This window comes from Saccopteryx bilineata, chromosome 2 (assembly GCF_036850765.1).
Source record: "Saccopteryx bilineata isolate mSacBil1 chromosome 2, mSacBil1_pri_phased_curated, whole genome shotgun sequence".
Lineage (NCBI taxonomy): Eukaryota > Metazoa > Chordata > Mammalia > Chiroptera > Emballonuridae > Saccopteryx > Saccopteryx bilineata.
Genome location: NC_089491.1, coordinates 318703371 through 318730840, shown reverse-complemented (window position 1 = coordinate 318730840; position 27470 = coordinate 318703371). Strand labels below are relative to the sequence as shown.

General features: G+C 37.9%; 1 protein-coding gene across 1 annotated transcript in view; it reads left to right on the top strand.

Moving 5' to 3' along the window:
* The window catches only part of BMT2 (base methyltransferase of 25S rRNA 2 homolog), a 182805-nt gene extending 155467 nt beyond the window's left edge, over positions 1 to 27338 (top strand). The window contains exons 4-5 of the mRNA XM_066262142.1: positions 403 to 517; positions 24136 to 27338. Coding sequence (XP_066118239.1) covers positions 403 to 517; positions 24136 to 24765 — 745 coding nt within the window. The 3' untranslated portion in view covers positions 24766 to 27338. The remainder of the gene's footprint in view (positions 1 to 402; positions 518 to 24135) is intronic.
* The last annotated feature ends 132 nt before the right edge of the window (positions 27339 to 27470 follow it).

The following is a 27470-nucleotide window of genomic DNA, read 5'->3' as shown; positions in this document are numbered from 1 at the left end:
ATGCAAAAGCAGATATGAGAATTCATCAACCTATTTAAGATGGACATTAAGGAGACTTCAAAAAATATAAAACAGTGCCTCACTTTTTACTGTCTTTCTAATCTAGATTTTTTATTACAAATATATAACATATTAATATATATAATAGGTTTATTATTTTATAAACGAGTTAATATATTTTTAAGCTATTAGGTTTTAATTTTAAATATAATATAATTGATAGATATAACCCACAAAAACAAAAATTCTTTAAGACCCTCAGTAATTTTTAAATATGATAAAGGTGTATCCCAAGACCACAAAGGTAGCCTATAGTCTATATGATCTTTTTAATTCTCAAATGTTTGAATTTTTCTTTTATTTTCATTTTGCTTGTTGTAAAACTAAATAATCTGTTTTTAGGTTTCTACAAACCTCAGGAAAGATCAGATTACTTGATGTTGGCAGCTGCTTTAACCCATTTATGAAGTTTGAAGAATTTCTAACTGTTGGCATAGACATTGTACCTGCTGTAGAGGTATGTTTTGTTTTGTTTTGAGACTTGAATATTTTACATGCATATTTACAAAGAAAAGTCACTGTCGTATTTACATTTCTGAAATAGCAAATATATTTAGTGTTTACAAGTTAATAAGAGATTATTTTCATTCAAAACTAAATGTATATTCACTGAAATTTTTTTAGCATTTAGTTAACAAATAGTAACTTGACAAGTTCCATATTTGTCTCTATTTTCTCTATTTTTTTTCTGTTTATCATCTATTATTGCAATCAAGAAACTTTAGTAGATTACACAGATTTCCAGATAGCTGTAGTGTTTGAGCTTTTGATTGGTTTAGTTTTTAAATGCAGCCTCTTTCTGAAATGTGTTGTGATATGAGGCCATTATGGAATAGTGGAAATAGCCAAAGTTTTAGAGTCAGCCAAAACTTTATTTAATCCCAACTATTTGTACTTAGTAAATTAAACTACTTACTTTCACAAAGAATGTTTCCTCTACTTTTAAAATTAGAATTTTTTTAGTGACACAAATTTATAATGTTAACACCAGGCACAAAAAACTTTACAAATTATAAATTTTTTAGGTTAGGGATTTTTTTTTTAATTAAGTCAGAAACAGGGAGGTAGAGAGACAGACTTCCACATTCGCCCAGGACCAGGATTCACCCAGAAAGCCCCCTATGGGAGGATGCTTTGCCCATCTGGGACTGTTGTTTTATTGCTTAGCAACAGAGCTATTTTAGTGCCTGAGGTGAGGCCATGGAGTCATCCTCAGTGCCTGTGACCAACTTGCTCAAACCCTTTCAGCAGCCACAGGATGAGGGGGAGAGAGAGAGAAGGGGAAAGGGAAGGGGTGGAGAAGCAGATGGTCTCTTTTCCTGTGTGCCCTGACCAGGAATCCAACTGGGGACTTCCACATGCCCAGCCGATGCTCTACTGGTGAGCCAACTGGCCAGTGCCACATTAAGTACTTTTGCATAAAAGACTCTAAATCTTACTTTCATCCTAGGTTTGAATCTTTGAGTCTCAATTTTCTCATCTGTATAATGGGTTTAGTAATGGATCATACTTTATAAGTTTGTTATAATATTTACTTAAGAAAAAGTGTTTAGCCTGACCAGGCAATGGCGCAGTGGATAGAGTGTCAGACTGGGATGCAGAGGACCCAGGTTCAAGACCCTAAGGTCGCCAGCTTGAGCGCGGGCTCATCTGGTTTGATCAAAAGCTCACCAGCTTGAACCCAAGGTTGCTGACTCGAGCAAGGGGTTACTCGGTCTGCTGAAGGCCCATGGTCAAGGTACATATGAGAAAGCAATCAATGAACAACTAAGGTGTCGCAACGAAAAACTGATGATTGATGCTTCTCATCTCTCTCCATTCCTGTCTCTGTCTGTCCCTATCTATCCCTCTCTCTGACTCTCTCTTTCTGTCCCTGTTAAAAAAATAAAGTGTTTAAAGTAAAATACCTGTTATACAGTGAGTACTAAAGAAATGTTTTCTGTTATTATTGAAATGTTCCTACTTGAAGATTCAACTTGTACATGAATCTTTAATTTTGATGAGCATGACTGTCTAGAGATTAAATCTATATGAGTAAAGTTGAAGAACAAGAAAATGTTAAAACTATTACTGTTATCTCTACTTCCTAAAGATGGACAAATGTTTGCTTTGTATTAAAACAGCCCTTCTTAGCTTTTTACTGCAGAGAATTTTTGTACTATCAGAAGCTACAATTTTAAAGGGCAAGTGACTCTCACCTTCCTTCCTCAAGACACATATTAGAAATGTCCTTCAGGGACAGCTGAGACATGACTACCATTTGTCCTGACTCAGGCTTAAATATTATTCTTAAAATATTTAATTTGTTTACAAATAGGGCTATAAATTTTCAACTATAAAGTTATTAGGGAAGGCAAAAAAAAAACTGTACATAAATTTAGTACTAGACTCAGACTTTTGCAGTTTTAGAACCCTATAATTAAAAGGGAGAGACTTGCCCTGGCCGGTTGGCTCAGTGATAGAGCGTTGGCCTGGCGTGCAGAAGTCCCGGATTTGATTCCCGGCCAGGGGACACAGGAGAGGCGCCCATCTGCTTCTCCACCCCTCCCCCTCTCCTTCTTTTCTGTCTCTCTCTTCCCCTCCCGCAGCCAAGGCTCCATTGGAGCAAAGATGGCCCGGGCGCTGGGGATGGCTCCTTGGCCTCTGCCCCAGGCGCTAGAGTGGCTCTGGTCGCAACAGACCGACGCCCCGGAGGGGCAGAGCATCGCCCCCTGGTGGGCAGAGCGTCGCCCCCTGGTGGGCATGCCGGGTGGATCCTGGTCGGGCGCATGTGGGAGTCTGTCTGACTGTCTCTCCCCGTTTCCAGCTTCAGAAAAATACAAAACAAAAAAAAAAAGGGAGAGACTTACATTTCCAGTCAAGATGGAATAACAGGGAGCAGGTTGACCCTCTTTTCTCCTTCCTTGAGCAAAAAAATGAACAAGATATTCAAAATAGTTTATAAGACATTAGACATCAGATAATAAAGGACAGTGATCCCCAAGAGACTGAAAACAAATTATGAGCCCTAAAATTGCATCAGCGTATGCCTTTAGAGCATTTCTAGGACATGGCACAATGAAAGGATGCCAACCCAGCTGATTCCCCTGGGTCAGGGGTAGTCAGCCTTTTTATACCTACCGCCCACTTTTGTATCTCTGTTAGTATTGTAGTACAATTTTCTAACCACCCACCGGTGCCACAGTAATGGTGATTTATAAAGTAGGGAAGTAACTTTTCTTTATAAAATTTATAAAGCAGAATTACAGCAAGTTAAAGCATATAATAATAATTATTTACCAAGTACTTTATCTCGTATTTTCACTAAGTTTGGCAGAATAAATCTTTATAAAACAACTTACTGTTGTTATCTTTTTATTTTATTTTTATTTTTATTTTTTATTTTTTATTTTTTTCTGAAGCTGGAAACTGGGAGAGATAGACAGACTCCTGCATGCGCCCGACCGGGATCCACCTGGCACACCCACAAGGGGGCGACACTCTGCCCACCAGGGGGCGATGCTCTGCCCCTCCGGGGCGTCGCTCTGTTGCGACCAGAGCCACTCCAGTTCCTGGGGCAGAGGCCAAGGAGCCATCCCCAGCGCCCGGGCCATCTTTGCTCCAATGGAGTCTCAGCTGCGGGAGGGGGAGAGAGAGACAGAGAGGAAGGAGAGGGGGAGGGGTGGAGAAGCAGATGAGCGCTTCTCCTGTGTGCCTTGGCCGGGAATCGAACCCAGGACTTCTGCACGCCAGGCTGACGCTCCACCACTGAAGCAACCGGCCAGGGCCTCTATCTTTTTATTTATACTTTGGTTGCTCCACTACCACCCACCATGAAAGCTGGAATGCCCACTAGTGAGCAGTAGGGACCAGGTTGACTACCACTGCCCTGGCTTGTGCAGTTAGAGCTGAGAGTCCTGGCAGACCAAGACAGCAAGGGTACCAAAATTATGAGAGCTGCACAGAGGAAGAGCTCCAGAGGTCTGCAGAGTCCTCCTTCAGTATACAGCTGAATGTATCAATACATGTGTGTGTGCATGAGACTAGAGCCATGATGGTGAACCTTTTTATAAAAGCCGCCCACCTTTGCAGTGCTGGTCAACCTGTGTGCCATCAGGGGACTAGAGGAAGCAGGGGATTATTGTGCTTAGCATTCCCACAGGCTGAAAATAAACACATTGAAAACCTCAAGAATCACAATGCTTTGACTAGAGTACACTAAAGAGTCTTGCCTTACTGGTGGAGAATCATTAGCCTTAGAATAAAAATTGCCCAAGTTTCACTTAACAAATCTTAAAAGCTATACCCCAAAAATATCTTTAGGTAACTAGAATCCAGAACAAAGCTCAAGAATATTTATAACAATGAAAAGCCATCCAGCACCCAACAAATTAAAATTCATCACATCTGGCATTCAATAAAAAAGTAACCAGCCATGTAAAGAAGCAAGAAAACAGGACCCGTAGTGAGATGAGTCAACCAATAGAGATCGATTCTGAAATGCCACAGATGTTAAAAGTAGAAAACAAAGATATTAAAATAAGGGCATTATGACTATATGCCCTATGTACACAAAGTTAAGTAGATAAATGGAAGATATCTTAAAATATGCAAATCTAACTTCTAGAGATGGATTACTACCATCTCTAGATGGTATATGATAAGAAACCTGAACTAGATGGAATTAATGGTACATTAAATATTGCAGAAGAAAAGTTAAATTGAAGACATGGCAATAGAACTAACCCAAATTAAACATGGAACAGAGAATTTTTTAAAATGGAAGACCATCAGTGAGCAGTGAGACAATTTCAAGTGGCCAAAGATAAGCATAATTGGAGTCCCCCAAAAGCAGGGAGGGTTAAAGAAATAAATTCCCAGCCTTGATTGGGTGGGTAAGTGGATAAAGCATCGTCTTGGATAAACAAGGTTGTGGGTTTGATCCCTGGTCAGGGCACATATGTGACACAATCAATGAGTATGCAACTACATAGAACAACAAGTTGGTGCTTCTCTTTCTCTTTCTGTCTCTCTCAAATCAATAAATAAAAACAAAACAATAAGACTTTCTCAAGGAATTCTTCCTTAAAGAAAAGGAAAGAAATTCCCAAATTTTATAAAAGCTATAAATCTACAAATCCAAGAAGCTCGACAAAACCCATTCACCAAAAATTAAAAGAAGAAAGAAAGAAAATTACACTAAGGAACATCCTCCTCCACCAAAAAAAAAGTGATAAAGAGCAGGGATTTTAAAAATGAAAAAGACATGTTAATGGACTAAAAGGTAAAAATTTGTCACCTAGAATTCAAAGCTTAGCAAAAATATCTTTCAAAAATGCAGGCAAAATAAAGATTTTTTTTTTTTAGACATGCAAAAGCTGAAAAAATTCAAGATCAGCAATCTTGTGCTACATGAAATGTTAAAGAAGTGGTTTGGCCTGGCGGAGATACAGATCTACACAGAGTAAGAGTACAGGAAGGGGTAACTTCATAGGTGTAAAAATATATAATTATTGTTATATAAGACCTTCAAAAGATAACCAGCCATTGTTATGGGTTAAATTCTGTTTCTCCAAAAAGATATGATATATTACATAAATATATGAGTACAACTCTTAGTATGTGACTTTATGTAAAGACAGAATCTTTTAGAAAGTTGAGAAACACCAGTTCCTTGTTGCGGTTCCTTAGTTGTTCATCAATTTATTTCTCATTTGTGCCCTGACGGGGGTGGGGGAGACAGCAGACTAAGTGACTTCCTGTGGAGTCAGCAACCCTGGGCTCAAGCTGGCGGGCCTTGCCCAGACCAGATGAGCTCATGTTCAAGCTGGTGACCTTGGGATCTCAAACCTGGGTCTTCCACATCCCAGTCTGATGCTCTATCCACTGCACCACTGCCTGGTCAAGCTTTTTTTTCTTCTTCTTCTTCTTTTTTTTTGAGATGAGAGCAGGGGAGATAGCGAGGCAGACTCCCACATATGCCCCTACTGGTATCCACCTGACAACCCTGTCTTGGGCCAATGCTGGAGTACCGAGCTATTTTTAGCACCTGGCTGATGCGCTCAGACCAACATCAGTTCCCCAGGCCACACTTGAATCTCACGACTGGCTGCTGGCAGGAAAGAGGGAGGGAGGTGGAAAAGGACAGAAAAGCAAATGTTCACTTTTCCTGTGTGTCTTGACCAGGAATTGAGCCAGGATGTCTATACATGGGACCAGCGCTCTATCCATTGAGCCACCAGCCAGGGCCAGGTGGTCCCTAATTCAATATGACCATATGTCCTTATAGAAAGGAGAAAGTTTGACATAGAAATGCACACATAGGAAGAATGTGATATGAACATGAAGGTGGGGGTGATGCATCTACAAGTTAAAGAACACCAAAGATTGCTAGTGAACAAACAAGGCCATCTAACAGATTCTTCTTTATAGCCCTCAAAAAGACCCACCCTGCAGTCAGCTTCATTGTTGACTTCTAACCTCTAGAACTGTGATGTAATACATTTCTGTTGTTCAAGCCACCTAATTTGAAGTGTTTTGTTATGGCAACCCTATCAAAACTAATAAAACCATTTAAGCAAAAATAGAATGGGGTTTTAATGTATATAAAAATAAAATTTATGACAACAGTAGCACAAAGGATGAGAAAGGACAAATGGAAATACACTATTTTAAGGTTCTTATTCATGAAGTGGTGAAATATTATTTGAAGGTAGAATAAAATATGTTAAAAATGTATAACATAAATCCTAAAGCTAATGAACCAACAAAGGAGGTAAAATTGAATCATAAAGAAATTCAGGGCCCTGGCCGGTTGGCTCAGCGGTAGAGCGTCGGCCTAGCGTGCGGAGGACCCGGGTTTGATTCCAGGCCAGGGCACACAGGAGAAGCGCCCATTTGCTTCTCCACCCCTCCACCGCGCTTTCCTCTCTGTCTCTCTCTTCCCCTCCCGCAGCCAAGGCTCCATTGGAGCAAAGATGGCCCGGGCGCTGGGGATGGCTCTGTGGCCTCTGCCTCAGGCGCTAGAGTGGCTCTGGTCGCAACATGGCGACGCCCAGGATGGGCAGAGCATCGCCCTCTGGTGGGCAGAGCGTCGCCCCTGGTGGGCGTGCCGGGTGGATCCCGGTCGGGCGCATGCGGGAGTCTGACTGTCTCTCCCCGTTTCCAGCTTCAGAAAAATGAAAAAAAAAAAAAAAAAGAAATTCAGCTAATTCCAAAGATGACCAAAAGTGAAAGAAAGGAAACAATGAACAGATGGCACAAATAGAAAATAAATTACAGGCTTGACCTGTGGTGGCTAAAGCGTCGACCTAGATGGAACGCTGAACTCTCCAATTTCAAACCCTGAGCTTGCCCAGTCAAGGCACATATGGGAGTTGATGCTTTCTGCTCCTCCCTACCTTCTCTCTCCCTTTCTCTTTTTCTCCTCTCTAAAATGAATAAATAAAGTCTTAAAAAAAATTTTTTTAATTTATAAAAAAAAATAAATAGCAAGATTATAGAGTTAAACCTAAGTGTATCAATTTTCACCTTAAATGTTATGGCCCAAATACCCCAATTAAAATTCAAACATTTCAGGTTGAATAAAAAATTATTACCCAAATTTATGCTGCCTATAAGAAATGCACTTCATTTATAAAAACACCAATAGATTAAAAGCAGGAGGATGGGTAAAAGAAAACTGGTGTGGCTGTTTAAAATCAGATAAAGTAGATGTCAGTACAAATAATGTTAACAGCAATAAAGAAGATAGCCTGACCAGGCAGTGGCGCAGTGGATAGAGTTGGACTGGGATGCGGAAGACCCAGGTTCGAGACCCTGAGGTCGCCAGCTTGAGCACGGGCTCATCTGGCTTGAGCAAAAAGCTCACCACCTTGGACCCAAGGTCACTGGCTCGAGCAAGGAGTTACTCAGTCTGCTGAAGGCCCATGGTCAAGGCACATATGAGAAAGCAATCAATGAACAACTAAGGTGCTGCAACAAAAAACTAATGATTAATGCTTCTCATCTCTCTCCATTCCTGTCTGTCTGTCCCTATCTATCCCTCTCTCTGACTCTTTCTGTCTCTGTAAAAAAAAATGAATAAATAAAGATGATCATTTCATAATGATAAAATTGTTAATTCATCAATAGTACAAATCAATCCTAAACATTTATGCACTAAATAACATCTTCAAAATACATAAACCAAAAACTAATAAAATAGCAAGGAGAAATAGACATTTATAAAATTATAGTTAGAAATATGAATACCCCCTCTCAATTGATAGCACAGTTAGAACATCAGTAAAGAGGAACTCGCCTGGAAAATTGGACTACATTTTTGGAATGAAAATAAAAACATAAGATACATGCCTAGGATGGCAATAAAGTAGTACTGTGTGGAAATTTTTCAGAATTAAACACCTTTATTAGAACATAAGAAAAATTTCAATGCAATGTGTTCGGCTTTCCGACTAGGAATAAATTTAAAAAGCACACTAAATCCAAAGGACAAGAAAGAAAATAATAAAGATCAGAGCTTAAATATGATATAAATAAAATTTTAAAAACTTTCAGAAAAAGAAGAGAAAATTGAGAGTGATGTCAGCATCATTGCAGCATAAGAAAACCTCTTAGTCTTTCCTTAAAGATACAGTAGGTTGAACAAAGTAATTCATCAAACGATTCCCTGCTCAACATGAAATTTCTGATACATCTGCAGGTGGGCTGTAGGACTGAACAGGAGAGGTATGGGGGCAGGGAGGATAGAGACGGGAGCTACAGAGGCAGTCCAGCAATTGCTGCAGCCCCAACAGGTGCTGTAGTAGTGGAATAGGAGTGCAACCCCATTTTGGCAGACCAGAGGCTAGTGTACTGTGAGGCTGAACTGAAGGACAGCGGCGAAGAAGTGATGCAAAGGTGGCACCGCTGTCAAGCAGCCACAATCACCAAGGAAAAAGAAACAAAGCCACAGATGCACAAGTCTTTCCCTCTCACCTTTCAGTAGCCTGCCAGTTCCAGCAGAGGCAGCAGCAGTGGAGGCAAGTTGTAAAGGGCAGAAACAACATTTTAACTGGTGGCCTATCATTTGAGCTGAACGCAGAAAAAGAATGAAGCCAGGCCCTGGTCAGTTGGCTCAGTGGATGGAGTGGACCTCCTAGTTGGACCCTGGTCAGGGCACACATGAAACACAACCATCTGCTTCTCTTCCCCTCCCACTACCCTTTCTCTCTCTCTTCTCCTCTCGGAGCCAATGACTGCATTGTTTCAAGCATCACCAGGCACTGAGGATAGCTTGGTTGATTAGAGCATTGGCCTCAGATGGGTCTGGCCAGGTGGATCTGGATCCTGGTTGGGACGCATGCAGGAGTCTTTCTATCTCCCCTCCTCTCACTTAAGAAAAAAGAGTGAAGGTACAGATATATGCCAGCCCACCTCCCCCATCCATTTTGGTAGAACCTGGTAGAAGCAGCAGGGACACTTCAAATAGTGCAGGGCTGGTGACCACTTCTGACTGCAGGAAAGCAGAGCCAGGAACTCATAGACCTAGATTTCCATCACTGGCCACACACCACCATGCAGGTGGTACCCTGAGACTAAGGTGACCACATATAGAAGGGAAGCCTACCTTCTGGGGTAATACAGGGCATTTTCCACCCTAAAGGAACACCATCTGACAGAGCTCCAGAAGTCCCAGTCATGCAGGTAAGAGAAAACAAAATTTGCAGTTTAACACAATCTACTGGAAAACAAGAGAAAGAACTCTACTTATCAATCTGCTAAAGCATTAAAGGAAAATACTTTCAAAAGCAGGTAATTAACACATCAAGTTCCATAAACAACCAGGGTAACAAGGTAGATCAGAAAGAAAATGAAAAAGTTCTAGAAAATAAACTCAAAGACATGGAATATTGTAATTTAAATGATAGAGAATTCAAGATCACTTGCTGTTCTTAATAAACAAAAATACAAGAAAATCTTCAAGAGCTATAAGAAAACTCACAAAGGCAGTTTTTTGAGCTCAGGAATAAAATCAACAAACAAAAAGGAGTACTTTATCCAAGACACTGAAACTGTTGAAAGGAACCACACGACTTTTGAAGCCAAAGAATTCAATTAATAAGATAAAGAATGAATTAGAGAGCTTAGGAAATAGAGCAGAGGAGATGGAAGAAGGAATTAGTGATCTTTAAGATAGAAATGTACATATGACTCAGGTGGAAGAAGAGGGGGAATTGAGAGTAAAGAAAAAAGAAAGATCTCTGCTAGAACTACCTGACTCCATTATAAAGAGCAATATAAAAATGAAGGATATAAAAGAAGAGACGGAGAAGGGAACAGAGAGCCTGTTCAAACAAATAATAAAAGAGAGAATCCCAAACTTATAGAAAGAGCTGGACCTTGGAATTTAAGAAGTTAGCACAGGGGTAGTCTACCTTTTTATACCTACCGCCCACTTTTGTATCTCTGTTAGTAGTAAAATTCTCTAACCGCCCACTGGTTCCACAGTAATGGTGATTTATAAAGTAGGGAAGTAACTTTACTTTATAAAATTTATAAAGCAGAGTTACAGCAAGTTAAAGCATATAATAATAATTACTTACCAAGTACTTTATGACAGATTTTCGCTAAGTTTGGCAGAATAAATCTTTATTAAAAAACTTACTATAGTTAAATCTATCTTTTTATTTATACTTTGGTTGCTCCACTACCACCCACCATGAAAGTTGGAATGCCCACTAGTGGGCGGTAGGGACCAGGTTGACTACCACTGAATTAGCAGAACACCTAGTTATCTCAGTTTTGAATTGAGACCTCCAAAACTCTCAAAAGCTAATGACAAAGAATTCTCAAGGCATCCAGGGAAAAGAAGACTGTACCCCATTAATGAAACCCCATTATATTACCATCAGATTTTTTTGTCAGGAGAAACCCTACAAGATAGGAGAGTGGAATAAAATACTCAAAATATTGAAAGAGAGAACTCTGTTGCCCAAGAATGATATATCAGCAAAGTTACCTTTAGATATGAAGGAGAAACAAAGGCTTTCCCAGACCCTACCTCCACCCCCCCCAAAAAAAAGCTGAGGAAATTTAACACCACAAGATCAACATTAGAGATTATACTGAAAGGTTTTTCTTCCTGAAACAAAAAGACAAAAGGATACAAAATTGAGTAAGATGACAGACAGAAGAAACAGGAAATTGCAACCCTTGTTCAGAATTGGTTTTAAATACTAAAGTATAACATAAAGGTTAAAGGAGGTAAAGGCATTTTTAAAAAAGAACAGAGCTTCTGCAATTTGGAAATGAACTCACAGCACAAAAGTGGATAATTTGTGAAAACAAAAACATAAAAAGGAAGGGAGAATAGGAGTGAAGTTGCCCAAGTTAATAATGCAATCAGAAGAAAAAGGATTTTTGTACATAGAAAATTTTTTTGCATAAAGCTAATGGTAACCAGAAAACAAAAAACTAGAACTGACACATACACATGTAACATAAAAAAGAGCAAATGGGTCCCTGGATGAATGGATAAAATGTCCACCCAGAGTGTCAGAGCTCACAGGTTCAATGCCCGGTCAGGGTATTAGAATGAATACACAACTAAATTAAACAAGTTAGTGAAACAGTGAGTTAGTGTTTCTCTTTTCTCCCCTCCCCCTTCTCAAATCAATGGGGAAATTTTTTTTAAAGAGGAACAGGGGATTAAATCATATAATACCACATAACTAAAACAGGAGACAGAAACACAAAGGAAAATAAATAATGGAGAAACAGAACAACCAGAAAACAAAAGATAAACTGACAATAGGAAGCCCCCATATATCAATAATCACCCTACACAGAAAGGGACTGAGCGCTCTCATCAAAAGAGTAGCGGACAAATTAATTGAGACTCAACTATATGATATCTTCAGGATACTCATTTCAGCTACAAAGACAAACATAGACTCAAAGTGAAGAGATAGAAGATGATACTCCAAGAAATGGCATCCAGAGAAAAGTGTTTCATTGCATTTATATCTATAAAAATAGGTTTCAAGATGAAAATTTAAAAAGAGACAAAGATGGACTTTTATACTGATAAATAGGATAATACATCAGGAAAATATTTATATAACACTTATCAATATATATACACATAATCCAGGAGCACCAAAATATATAAAGTAATTGTTAACAAGCTTAAAGGGGAAAACTTGACAAAAGTACAGTATACTAAAGGACCTAAATACCCCATTGACAACAATGGATAGATCATCCAAAGAGAAAATCAATAAGGAATTTTGACCTTAAGTGACACATTCAACCAAATGGATATAATCTATATTTACAGAGATTTTCATCCAAGAACACCAGAATATACATTCTTTTCTAGTACACATGGAACATTCTCAAGGATAGAACATATGTTGGGCACAAAAGTACCCTCAACAAATTTTAGAAGATTGAAATCATACTAAGCAATATTCACCAGCACAGTGCTTTGAAACTGGAAATCAACTGCAAAAAGAGAAAGTTGGAAAAATACTAATATATGGAGATTAAACAACATGCTGGGTCAAAAAAGAAATAAAAGATAAAAAGAGACAAATGAGATAAATATATATTAATAATATATATTAATTTTTAGAATGCAGCAAAAGTGGTAATCAGCAAAGTTTATAGCAACAAAGAGCTGATTCTTTGAAAAAATTAATAAAACTGACAAAGGTCAGGATAGACTTCTTTAAGGAGGAAAGAGAAAGCACTCAAACTAAGTCAGAAATGAAAGAAGAGAGGTTACACTGGACACCACAGAAATGCAAAGGATCATGCAAGAGTATGGTGAAAGGCTAGAAGAAATGGCCAAGTTCTTAGAAATATATAGCCTTCCAAGGTTGAATCATGAGAAGTGGAAAATTTAAAATGAAGCAGTCAGCAAAACTTCTCCCAAAATAATATCAGGACCAGATGGCTTCACTAGCAGATTTACTAGACACTCTTAAGAAGATTTAATACTTCTCCTCAAACTCTTCCCAAAAAACTGAAGGAGAGGGAATGCTTTCAAACTCATTTTATGAGGCCCACAATACCCTAATACTAAGACCTAGCAAAGGTGACAATAAAAACTACAGGCCAATATCTCTGGCAAGCACAAAAACCCTAAAAATACTAGCAAATAAAATGCAACCATACATTAAAAGATAATGCATCACAATCAAGTGAGGTTCATCCCAGGGATGCAAGATATACACCATATGCAAATCAGCAATGTGATACACCATAGTAACAGAAGAAAAAATAATAATCGTGACTAGGTACAGAAAAAGCAATTGGCAATGTACAATATCCATTTATGTTTGAAATACTTCATAAAATGAGTACAGAAGGAAAGTAAAACTGAAAGCTTTTCCTCTAAGATCAGGAACAAGACAAGGATTCCCCCTCTAACCACTATTATTCAACTTAGCACTGAAAGTTCTAGCCCAAACTATCAGGTTGCAGAAAGGGAAAAAAAAGCATCCAAATTGGATTTGAAGAAGTTGAATTGTGACTTTTTGCACATGATATGAGTCTATATGTTGGAAACCTAAAGATTCTACCAAAAAGACTTGTAAGCCAATACAATAAAAATGCAGGATACAAAATCAGTGTATAAAAATTCATTGCAGCCCTAGCAGGTGGTTCAATTAGTGGATAGAGCATTGGCCTGGCATCCCAGGTTCAATTCCCTGTCAGGGCACATAGGGGAAGCAACTATCTGCTTCTCTCCCCCCTTTCTTCCTCCCTTCTCTCCCTCTTCCCCTCCCACAGCCAATGGCTTGATTGGTTTGACCGTGGTTCCAGGCACTAAGGAGATAGCTCAGTTGGTCCGAGCACATTGGCCTCAGGTGCTAAAAATAGCTCAGTACTCGAGCATTGGCACTAGATGGCATTACTGGATGGATCCTGGTTGGGGTGCATGTCTTCTCCTCTCACCATAAAAGAGAGAGAGAAAGAAAGATAATTAAAAATGCATTGCATTCCTGTATGCTAAAATATCAGGAAAAAATTAAGGAAACAATCCCATTTGCAATCACAACAAAATGAATAAAATACCTCGGAATAAGCTTAACAAAGGATGTGAATAACCTCTGCACTGTAAACCACAAGATACTATTGAAAGAAACTGAAGAAGATACAAAGAAACAGAAAGATATACTACATGTTCATGGATTAGAAGTCAACATAGTTAAAATAGACATATACTTAAGGCAATATACAGATTTAATGCAATCTCCATCAAAATCCCAATGGCATTTTTCAAATAAAGTCTTCAAATTTATATGAAACCACAAAAGATCACAAACAGCCAAAGCAATCCTGATTTTAAAAAAAATAGTGAGATACTGCATGTATCTCACTTCTTGATGTCAAATTATACTGCAGAGTTACAACAATCAAAACAGTATGATATTTGCAGAAAGACACATAGACCAATAACACAAATGAAGAATTCAGACATAAATCCACATTTGGGCAACTAATTTTTGACAAAGGAACCCAAAACATATAATGGAGAAAAAGAAATCCTCTTCAATAAAGGGCATTGGGAAAATTGGTAAGCCATGTGCAAAAGAATGAAACTAGACAGCTATCTAAGTCCATTTACAAAAATGAACTCAAGAAAGATTCTAGTCCTAAATATAAGACCTAAGACAATAAAATACATAGAAAATACCATAGGTATTAAATTTATGGACATTGGTCTCAGAGAGCTTTTTCTGAACTAGATCCCAAAGGCAAGGGAAAAAAAAGTTAAAGTAGTGGGACTACCTCAAACTTGCTTCTTCATAGCAAAATAGACCATCAACCAAACAAAAAGGTAACTAACCAAATGGAAGAAAATATTTGCAAACAATACCTTTCATAAGGGGCTAATATCCAAAATTCATAAAGAATTATATAAATCAACCAAAAAGAAAAAAAAACAACTGAAATACCCATTTTAAGAATGAGTAGAGGATCTGAACAGATACTTTTCCCAAGAAGATGTGCAAATATATAAGACAACAGATAACACATAGATACAGATAACAGGACAGCAAATCCCAAAGAGAAGGGGAGAGAGAGTCAGGTAGAGGGGGGCAAAGGGGGTGTAATGGGGGACAAGGAAGTGGGGGTAAGGTAGTTATTATATATTGAGTGGGACACTTGAATCCATGTTAACACAATAAATTAAAATTAATAAAAAAATTTAAAAGACAACAAATATATAAAAAGATCTTCAAATTCACTAGCTATAGGGGAAATGCAATTGAATACCACAATGAGATAGCACCTCACACCTATCAGAATGGCCTTTATCAGCAAGACAAGAAATAACTGTTGGAGAGAAGTGGAAGTAAAGGAACCCTTGTACAGTACTGTTGGGAATGTAAATTGATACAGCCACTGTACAAAACAATATGGAGGGTTCTCAAAAAGTTAAAAATAGAGCTTCCATGTGTTTTAGCACGTGAAAATTTTGCAAAACATTTTTTCATGAAGTAATTTGTACTCCTGTGTTCATTGAAGCATTATTCACAGTAGCCATGACATGGAAACAACCTAAGTTTTCTTTGATGGATAATTGTATAAAGAAGATATGGTTCATGTATACAATGGGATACTAAGCAAGAAAAAAGGATGAAATTTTTCCGTTTGCAGTCACATGGATGGATCTTGAGGGTATCATGCTAAGTGAAATTACAAAGGACAAGAACCATATCATGCCACTCAATGTGAGCTACTAAACAGAAAGTAAAATAGAAAAAAAAAAACCAAAAAACAAAACTCATAGACATAGACAATAGTAAGGTGTCTGAGGGGAACTGGGGCAGGGTTGGATGAAGAGAAGTAAAATATATAGTGACAAAAGACTAAACTTTGAGTGGTAAGCACACAATGCAATCTACAGATGATGTATATAAAATTGTCCCCATGAGTTGTTTTTATAGTGTAAATTTTTTATATTTTTAATTACCCAGCTAGACTCAGTTTAGCTTATCTAAATTTTGTTGGCAACATTTAAAGCATCATAGTCAGGAGCCAGTTGAACGTATGCTATCTTCTCTTCATCAGGACTGATCAGGGTATTGACCTTGGCCATATCAATGTCATAGAACTTATTCACAGCCTGTTTGATCTTGTGCTAGTTGGCCTTGACATCCACAATGAACATAAGTGTATTGTTGTCTTCTGTCTTCTTCATGACTGACTTCGTAGTTAGTGGGAAGGGAGGTGGGTGAGACTTGATGATGGCGTAGTGGTCAAGCTTGTTTCTCCTGGGGATGCTCTTCCAAGGATATTTAGGCTGCCTTTGGAGCCTCAGTGTCTTCAGCCATTGGAAAGTGGGTGATGTGCAAATCTTTTTTGTGTGTTTGGCTGTGGACACCTTTCAACGCTGCTTTCTTTGCCTCCAAAGGTTATGCTTGGTTTATTCTAGCAGTGCAAGATTGGCTTAATGTTCAAAAAATAATCTTTTCACCTAAGTAATACACTGATAAAGATTATCTCAATAGTTACAATCATTTGACAAAAATTTAACCATTCTTTTCTAATAAAACTCTCAGAAGAAGTTGAAGGCAATTTTCTCAACCTGTTTTCAAATTTTATTTTAAAGCAACAATAATTAAGATTATCTTATTGATGAAATATAACAGGGTTCACAAATAGGGCCAAAGAAAGCATAGTCTTTTCAACAAATGGTGATTGGAGCCATTAGATATGCATAAGAAAAAACTTCAGTCTTTACCTCAACCATTCACAAAAATGAAGTCACATGGATCATAGACCTAAATAAAAAACTTAAAGGTATAAAGCTTCTAGAAGAAAGCATCAAAGAAAATATTTGTGGCATTGGACTAGGAAAAGATTTCTTAGAATGACACCAAAAACAGTCCATGAAAGAACTAATTGATAAATTGGCTTTCTCAAGTTTTAAAAACTTCTGTTCTTTAAAAGACACTGTTAAGCTTGACCAGGCAGTGGCACAGTGGATAGAGCATCGGACTGGGACACAGAGGACCCAGGTTTAAAACCCCAAGGTTGCTGGCTTGAGTGAGGTCTCATCCCACTTGAGCATGTCATCACTAGCTTGTGCATGGAGTCACTGGCTTGAACATAATATCATAAATATGACCCATGGTCGCTGGCTTGAGCCCAAAGGTTGCTAGCTTGAAGCCCAAGGTCACTGGCTTGAGCCCAAGGTCGCTGGTTTTAGTAAGAGGTCACTCGCTCTGCTCTAGCCCCTCCTTCCTCATCAAGGCACATACGAGAAAGCAATCAATGAACAAGCAATCAACGAACAACTAAGATGCCGCAATGAAGAATTGATGCTTCTCATCTCTCTCCCTTCCTGTTTGTCCCTGTCTCTCTCTCTGACTCTGTCTCTTTCAAAAAAAAAGACACTGTTAAGAGAATGAAAAGACAAGCCACAATCGAAGAGAAAATATTTTCAACTCATATATCTACTTTGATACTTTTATATCCAGATTAAAAAACTGTGAAACTCATAAATAACAAAAATGTTTTTATTTTTAATTTTAAAGCAACCCAAATGTTTTTAATTGGGTAAAGGATTTAAACTTTACCAAAGAAGATACTGAGATAGGAAATAAGTACATCGTGACTCATTAGGAAAAATCAAATTAAAAACATGGTAAAAACTACTAGACACCTATTACAATGACTAAAATTTGGCCATACCAAGTATTGATAAGGATTTCAAGAAACTGTAACTTTCATATACTTCTGGTAGGAATGTAAAACTGCATAACTGCTTTTAAAGATAAGTTTGGCCTGACCAGGCGGTAGCACAGTGGATAGAGCGTCGGACTGGGACTTGGAAGACCCAGGTTCGAAACTCCGAGGTCGCAGGCTTGAGCCTGGGCTCATCCAGCTTGAACATAGGCTCACCAGCTTGAGCACGAGTCACCGGCCTCAGCGTGAGATCATAGACATGACACCATGCTCTCTGGCTTGAGGCAAAGGTTGCTTGCTTGAAGCCCAAGGTCGCTGGCTTGAGCAAGGGGTCGCTCACTCTGCTGTAGCCCCCCAGTCTAGACACATATGAGAAAGCAATCAATGAACAACTAAGGTGCCTCAAGGAGGAATTAATGCTTCTCATGTCTCTCCCTTTGTCTGTCTGTCCCTCTCTCTGACTCTGTCTCTGTAAAGGAAAAAAAAAAGGACAAGTTTGGAGTTTCTTTAACAGTTAAATATACACCTACTATCTGATCTAGCCATCCTTTTTCTGGATATTTACCCAAGATAAATGAAATCATGTCCAATCAAACAGAAACAAGAGTATTCATAGAAGCTTGAGTTGTAATAGCCAAAAAAGTAGGTACAATCTAGACATTTATAAACATTGTATGGATAAACTGTGTTATAGTCTTGATCCAGTAGAAAGCCTCAGCTATGAAAAAGGAATAAACTATCAATACATGTGCAAAAAAAAAGGATGAATCTCAAAATAATTGTGCTATGTGAAAGAAGCCAAGGAAAATAAGAGTAGATTAGTCTGTATTACTCCATTCATGTCAAATTCTGGGAATTCAAATTAATCTATAGTGATAGAAATCACATCAGTGAAGGAACAAGGAGGGTGCAACAAAGAGATTATCAAGGGCACAAGGGAAATTTGGGGGGGTATTGCATGTTTCCATTAACTTGATTGTGGCCGTGGTTTTACAATAACTAAGTGTCAAAATTTATCAAAAGTGTACACTTTATGACTGACCAGTGGATAGAGCATCGGACTGGGATGCAGAGGACCCAGGTTTGAAACCCCAGGGTCGCCAGCTTGAGCGCAGGCTCATCTGGTTTGAGCAAAGCTCACCAGCTTGAACCTAAGGTCGCTGGTTTGAGCAAGGGGTCACTCACTCTGCTGTAGCTCCCCAGTCAAGGCACATGTGAGAAAGCAGTCAATGAACAACTAAGTTGATGCAATGAAGAATTGATGCTTCTCATTTCTCTCCCTTCCTGTCTGTCTGTCTCTCTCTCTGTCACAAAAAAAAGTGTATACTTTAAATATGTTCATTGTGTTATACTTTAGTTTATATGTTTGTTATATTTTAATAAAGCTATCCAATAAAAGTAAAGGAACCTGGCCTGTGGTGGCACAATGAATAAAGTATTGACCTGGAACACTGAGGTCACCGGTTTGAAACCCTGGGCCTGCCTGGTCAGAGCACATATGACAATTAATCAATGAACAAAAGTGAAACAACTATGAGTTGATGCTTCTAGCTCCCTGCCCTCCTCTCTGTGTAAAATCAATAAGTAAAATCTTAAAAAAGAAGGAAAGAAGAAAAACAAGTATCTTTTTCTATGTAATAGCACTTTATATATCAGTTTCCCTAATATGTAGTTCAGATGATTATGTGACCAGCTTGTCTACTCATTAACAGGAATGAGGAACTAGGGACTCAACACAAATCTGTATTAATTAATAACTTTTGTTATATGATAAGTATAACTAATTTTATCTAATTTTCAAATTGCTTTTTTATTCTAGATCATTCCCATAGAGTTTTAATATTCAGCAAATAATGTGATGCTGTTCATTCATTTATCTAACTTAAATTTATTGTTAGTTGTTTCAAACCAGGCCTTAACTTTTTACTAGAATAAATATAATATTAAAATTGCTTTTGGCATGTTAAAGTTAATGGTTTAAAAGATGTTTTTCATGACCTTAAAAATGTTTTGCTATTATGCTTTTAAAATTTATAATGTTCCTTTGACTTCTTTGATTCATCTTTATTTCTTATTTAAGAAATGTTTTCATATCAGCCTGTTTTGGTAACTGTAAATGTTGAAGTGACTATAAAGATGACTGAGTTCAGAGATAAACCATGCCTGGGGTCAAAGAGCAGCATAAGTAAACATGGTACTTGCATCCTCCCACAACTACATCAAAATTACAACCAAACTACTGAATAACGACCAGTCAGAACCACCTGAAATTCAGCTCAGTGGTTTTCAACCTTTTTATACCTGGGGACCAGTGAAAACAATTATTTTGGGGACTGCTAAGGCAGAACTCACCTTGAGCGTAAGCGAATTCAACTTACGATTATTGAGTCTATAATCATCAGGGCGGTTAACTCTTTCACAGACCAGCACAAAGTTCCTGACAGACCCAGACTGGCCATTGAAAAACACTGATCTAGTTGAACAGATGTCGTACAACTAAGGACATAAAGAAGAAGCCACACCAGGACTGGTACAAGAGCAGAGACTTGGAACAGACTGATCCCGTACCCATATGTGACGGATAAAAATTGGGAGGGATATCTCAGCTGTAGAGGTCACACCCTAAGGAGCAAGGGCTCCCAGCCTGATACCAGGCCCCTCAGCCCAGGGTTCTAGAGCCAGGAAGAAACGTCCCCATAAATTCTGGCTGTAAAAAATAGTGGGGATTTGCCCTGTCCAGTTGGCTCAGTGGTAGAGTGTCAGCCCAGCGTGTGGAAGTCTCAGGTTTGATTCCTGGCCAGGGCACACAGGAGAAGTGCCCATCTGCTTCTCCACCTTCCCCCCTCTCCTTTCTCTCTATCTCTCTCTTCCCCTCCTGCAGCCAAGGCTCCATTGGAGCAAAGTTGATCCAGGTGCTGAAGATGGCTCCATGACCTCTACCTCAGGCGCTAGAATGGCTCCAGTTGCAACCGAGCAATGCCCCAGATGGGCAGAGCATCACCCCCTAGTTGGGCATGCAGGAGTCTGTATCTCTACCTCCCCACTTCTCACTTCAGGAATAAAAAAACAAAACAAAACAGGATTGAGGCTCAGTAAGATGGAAGGGAGCTGGAATACCAAGCATTCCTCTTAAAGGGCCCACACACAGGCTTACTCAGATCCACTCACTGAGCTTCAGTGCTGGGGCAGCAGCATGAAAGGTGCGAGGGATATATAGGGAGAAACTCAATTGTCTGGCACCAGGACAAGAACTGAAGAACTGAAGGGGCAGCTTTCTCCTGGACAGAAGTGCTGGCAGGGACCACTGTTTCTTTTCTGAGCCCTCCTCCCACAGAATAGGCAAACATTTGCCACATCTGAGACTCCATCAACCTGGCTAAAACTATTTGCCCCGCTCTACTGATTCCCTGAGACCCCACTTCACCCAACTTGTGGGCCCAGCCAAGCCCTTTTCAGTGACTTTGTCATACAAATGCCCTGTCTTGGATTATGCTTCAGGCTTTTCTAAAATCTCTCAGAGTAACAACATCTGGTCTCAGCATGCCCCATACTTCTTACTAATTGGTACCAGGCCTGGCATTAATGGCAGTCCGTCTTGGTTCCCACCTTGGTCTTTATTGGGTACCTCCAAGCCGAGCACAGTGGTAGCCATTTGCAGATCATTTTGTAGCTCATGCCAGGTAGCCTCAGACAGGGCACATGTGGTGGCTAACCTTGGCTTGCACCTCCTGGGAGGCCTCACAAGCCAGTACACCTGGTAAACAGCTTCAGACCACATCGAAGCACCACCCACTACCTCCTCAAGCAACACTCTAAAGAGGTAGACTCACAGGCACCAGAGCCCCACTGAAGTAAGTCCTATTTTATGAGATGGGCTGATCCTCCATGATGGTCACAGCCAGTCCGTATAGCAGATTGGTGTGTATATAAATCCCTGCTACTGACATGCCAACAGCAATGAAGGCTCAAGTACAACAGGAAGGTGTCCACAGCCCACGCCACGCAGGAGTTGTACTTGAAGTGCCAAGCTCAGGTAATCAGGGAGACTGGGCCACTATAGGACAACTACTATGTAAGGCCATGCTACCAAGCCCAGGAGATGTAGCAGCTGTACCTAACATATAGAAACAAACATCGGGAGGCTGCCAAAATGAGAGACAAAGAAGCAGGTCCCAAATGAAAGAACAAGACAGAACTCCAGAAAAGTAATAAACAAAATGGAGACAAACTATTAGATGCAAAGATTAAAACACTGCTTATAAGGATGCTCAGTGATCTCAGTGAGAATTTTAACAATGAGATAGGAAACAAAGAGATAGCAAAAAATAACCAGTCAGAAATGAAGACTATATTAACTGAAGTAAAGAATATATTACAGGGAATCAACAATGGAGTAGATGAAGCTGAGGATCAAGTCAGAGATTTGGAAGATACAGAAGCAGAAAATACCCAATCAGAACAGCAAAAAGAAAGAAGAATCCAAAACAATGAGGATAGTGTAAGGAGCCTCTGGGACAATTTTAAGCATACCAACGTTTGTACCGTGGAGGTGCCGGAAGGAGAAAAGAGAATGTAAGAAGTTGGAAACCTATATGGAAAAAAAAAATGACAGAAAACTTTTCTAACCTGGTGAAAGAAATAGACTTACAAGCCCAGGAAGCACAGAGTCCCAAACAAGATGAACCCAAAGAGGCCCCCACAAAGACACATCATAATTAAAGTGGCAAAGATTAAAGACAAAATTAATCTTAAAATCAGCCAGAGAAAGACAGTTACTTACAACGGAGCTCCCACAAGACTGTCTTCTGATTTCTAAACAAAAACTTTGCAAACCGGAAGGGACTGGCAAATATTCAAAGAGATGAAAAGCAAGACTACAGCTAAGATTACTCTACTTTGCACAGCAAACTCTCATTTAGAATTGAAGGTCAGATAAAGAGCTTCCCCAAGAAGTTAAAGGAGTTCATCACCACCAAGCCAGTATTACATGAAATGTTCAAGTGTCTTCTTTAAGAAAAAGAAGAAAAAGAAGTTAAACAATAATGTGGCAATAAATATATACCTATCAACAATTACTTTAAATGCAGAAGAATTAAATGCTCCAGTCGAAAGATATATGGAGGCTGAATAGATAAGAAAACAGGACCCTCACTTATGCTGTCTACAAGAGACTCAGTTCAGATTAAAAGACACACACAGACTGTCTTTCATGAAAATGGAAACAAGCAAAAGCAGGGTACAATGTTTATACCAGACACAATAGACTTTAATACAAAGGAGTATGTAACAAGAGACAGAGAACTACTCAGCAGTTCCACTTCTGGGTGTTTATCCAAAGAAATCCAAAGCACTCATTCAAAAAGACATATACATCCCGTATGTTTACTGCAGCATTATTTACAAAAGCCATGACATGGAAGTAGCCTAAATGTCCATCAATAAATGAATGAATAAAGAAGTGGTACATACATACAAAGTTGGGCAAAAGTAGATTTACAGTGTTGGGTACATGAAACCGTTTATTCTTATAGTATTATTTATTTATTACTGTATTATTTTACATACAAACAACTGTAAACCTATTTTTGGCCCACCTTGTATATAATGGAATATGACTCAACCGTAAAAAGTTTGAAATCTTGGCATCTGCAGCAACATGGATGGACCCAGAGGGTATTGTGCTGAGTGAAATAAGTCAGAGGGAAGTTAATGCCAAATTATTTCTTTTATATGTGGAACCTAAACAAACAAAATAAGTAAACAAGCAGAACGAAAACGGGCTCACAGATAAGAGAATATTTTGACAGTTGCCAGATGGAAAGGGGTTTTGGGGGATAAGTGATAAAGTTTAAGGGATTAAGTACAAATTAGTAGTTACAGAATAGTCTCTGGGATGTTAAGTACAGCAATATGGAATATAGTCAGTATATATCAATATCTATGGTACTAGATTTATTGAGGTGATCATTTAGTAAGTTATATAATGTCTAATCACTGGGTTGTACACATGAAACTAATGTATGTCAAATATGTATGAAAAGTAAAAATTTATTTAAAGAAAAAAAGTCATTTCTGTTAACTGCTACCTAAATTAAATTTCAAATAAACTCTTGTTTTTTTAATGATATATATGCTTAAAAATATTCCTAATTTCAAATTAACTCTTAGACAGAAATACATGTTTTAAATGACAGTTAGAAATCTCTAGGCTGATTAATTCTTTGAGATTTTTGTGACAAAGTTTTGGTTGAATAAGTTTGTGCAAAAGGAATGATTTAGAAGGGAAAGGTGCATAATTAAAGCAATTCTATAGAAATGCTGTGATATAGTTTGGTGTCAACTCTATGTAATAAGGTGGAATTATTTTGAAATTGTAGTATGCCTTGCTTTTCTTTCTTTCTGCAGAGTGTATACAAGTGTGACTTCCTGAACTTGCAGCTTCAGCAGCCCCTCCAGCTTGCACAGGATGCTGTAGATGCCTTTTTGAAGCAGCTGAAAAACCCAATTGATTCTCTTCCTGGAGAACTTTTCCATGTGGTTGTTTTCTCTCTCCTTCTTTCTTATTTTCCATCACCATACCAGAGATGGATTTGCTGCAAGAAAGCCCATGAACTGTTAGTGCTAAATGGTTTATTGCTTATCATCACACCTGATTCTTCCCATCAGAATCGTCATGCTATGATGATGAAAAGCTGGAAGATTGCTATAGAGTCCCTTGGCTTTAAACGTTTCAAGTATTCAAAATTTTCACATATGCATCTGATGGCATTTAGAAAAATATCCCTAAAAACTACAAGTGACTTGGTTAGTAGGAACTACCCAGGAATGTTATATATTCCTCAAGATTTCAACAGTATAGAAGATGAGGAATATTCTAACCCGTCCTGCTACGTTCGATCAGATATAGAAGATGAACAACTGGCATATGGTTTTACAGAGCTCCCTGATGCTCCATATGACTCAGATTCTGGAGAAAGTCAAGCCAGCTCCATTCCTTTCTATGAGCTAGAAGATCCCATATTACTTTTAAGTTAATTATAAAAGCAAAAGGCTCTTTCAGTCCAGACTCCTAAACTAATTGCTTACACTAATCAGAACTACTAATACGAACTCAATACTTAAAAACCTGGTTTGCATAGAAATACAAAGTTTGACAGAGTTTGCTATTTTTTTCTACTTCTGGATTTTAAAGTTTATTCTTATACAGAAAGCTTAAAGTTTCATGCAGATTGACCTCTGTCATAGCAGAAACCACTGTTACTTTAGCATTTAGCACTCATATTATAGAGACTTACCTTTTTCTTTTTAGTGTTATTGTGGAAAAAAAAGCATAATTTACTATGTATTTTTATTCATCTTTTCAATATTGACTTTACATGATTGCATTGATAAACTGTAAGATATGAGAAAGCTATAGATTGCACTTTGATGGTTAACAAGTTAAATGTATCACAGAGATAGCTTGGTTTAGTATTTTGTGATACCCTTCTGTTTTTTTCTAACTAAATTGTTATCTGTTACAGAAAGCCATTGTCTGTTTAGTTTTGTCTGATGATCCAGCATTTTCCTGAACTTTTTGGAATTGATGGTAGTATTTTTCCTGTTCTTACTCATTTGGCAACATCAGACATTGGGGGAGATATTTCATCCAAAGTATATATTATAATTTGATTAACACAGCACAAAAACCACCATTGCCAAAGTAGAATTTTCATAACTTTCTCGTTGATTCAGGCCTTGGTGTTAAATATATTTAACTGTGAGCATTCACTTTTGCTTTTTTAAATTTAGAATTCATTTACAAATTTTTCTATTTAAGCAAGGGACAATATAATACCCAATATTGACCTGAAACACATTTGTGAAAGGGTTTGCACTTGTAAGAGAGCTTGTATCTTATCTAGACCCACTTTCATAAAGGCTCCTTGCCTTTCCATTAAGGGGGTGCTGCACTACAAGTCTGTAATTATATAGAAAAAAATAAAATTAACCCTCTGTTAGTAGTCTCATAAAAGGTTTTGAGCTTTCGGTATTCTTATTTCTAGCTAAAGCCTACCTGAAAATTTTTCTTTGAAAATGTAAATCATTAGTTGGCTGTAGGAATTTTCCCTTTTCACATTGATAAATGTCTTTCTGTGTTTCTGAATCAGAAGCAAAAGATTAAAAAGAAATATATGTCCAAACAAGACAAGATTAAGTTTAAATAGCTAAGAATATTTAGTCCATGTCATCAACAGAAATTGTCATGTAAATTATCATTTTTAAGGTGCCACTATGTGGATTATTTTTCAAGTGGTTTTTACATTAAAATTACCTCATACTGAGGTTTTTGCACTGAAATACCAGTTTCAGATTTCATGGTTAATGTACATGTGTGTGTGTGTGTGTGTGTGTGTGTGTGTATGTGTGTGTGAACTTGTATTTTCAGTAATTGATACTAAATTTCATAAACTGCACTTATTTACTCTGGTAAAACTGATGTTTTTGTGCTTATTGTGAATTGCTGTAGTTAACTTTGTGTGTCAAACTTGATTTAGAAATTCAAAGTGTAGCCTTTAAGATATAAATGGTTGAGTGTGTATACCCATTATATCAATTAAATTTTACATTCTGAATTAATGAAAGTAATAAGATTGTAATTAACCTAAAAAAAGTCAGTTAACTAAATGCAATAAATATTGGTTGCTCAAATATGCCAGAAGTAACTTGAAATTTTTCCTTTACTTTCAATAGCATAAGATTCCTTAATGATTAAGATTGACTTTTCTTTCTAATTAAGCACTATAGGTCAAGTCTTGAAGCTCCTCCAAATGAAGAAGAAAAAAACCATTGTTTAGGATAACACAAAACTGTTAGTAATACTTCTTTTACCATATTGTTTTCTTTGATTTGACTAAGTACTATCTTATGGCAAAGAAAAAAATATACCAATGAAAGTGCTTTGAAAGTAAATGAAAACAGTGTTTTTGAGAACCTAGTGTAAGTACTGTACTGCCTTGGAGTCAGCCTTTGTGTTAGAGTTAAATGTTGGTGCTATAAATTCTTCTGGTTGTTTACAGACATTGATTCTGCTTATGCTCTGAAGTGTGCATGATGTATTTGAAGTAGTACTTTACAGAAAAATCTCTTTATAAAACCTATACTCCCACTTAGTATAAATTTGTTTGAATTTATTAATATCATTTATTACTGTAAATTTAGTTTATTCAAATTAGGTTGACACAGAATTTAAACTAATCCATATTCTACCAAAGCCAATTCAATGTATAAGTGTTAAAATATATTGGTGCCAGATTATATATGGAATGACAAGAAAAGTTAATAGAGCCTCTCATGCTGTCTTAGTATGGGTACTCTTGAGAATTATTTCATTTGGATATAAAGAAGTTAAGGGGCCTCTGATGCATTCACAACAGGATTTTCCAAAAAAAAAAAAAAATTGGTGTTTCAAAAACAAATGATTATTTGGTTGGGTTTTTCAGGATCAAGTGGTTTACAACATAGTTGCCAAGTGGTGAGAGGTGGCATACCTGAAACTGTATGTTTGTGTTTGTATTTTTTCACATTTGTGAACAAAGCACATTTATTAAAATTTGAAAATTTTCTAATATTCGTTGTCCATCACTTGTAAACTGAAAGTTTTGTGGTCTTTGACTTATCTCATTAATTGATTTCAAAATTGCGAGGCTATGTAGAACTTTAATGACTTAGAAATTTCTAGCTGATAGTCATTGTGGTTA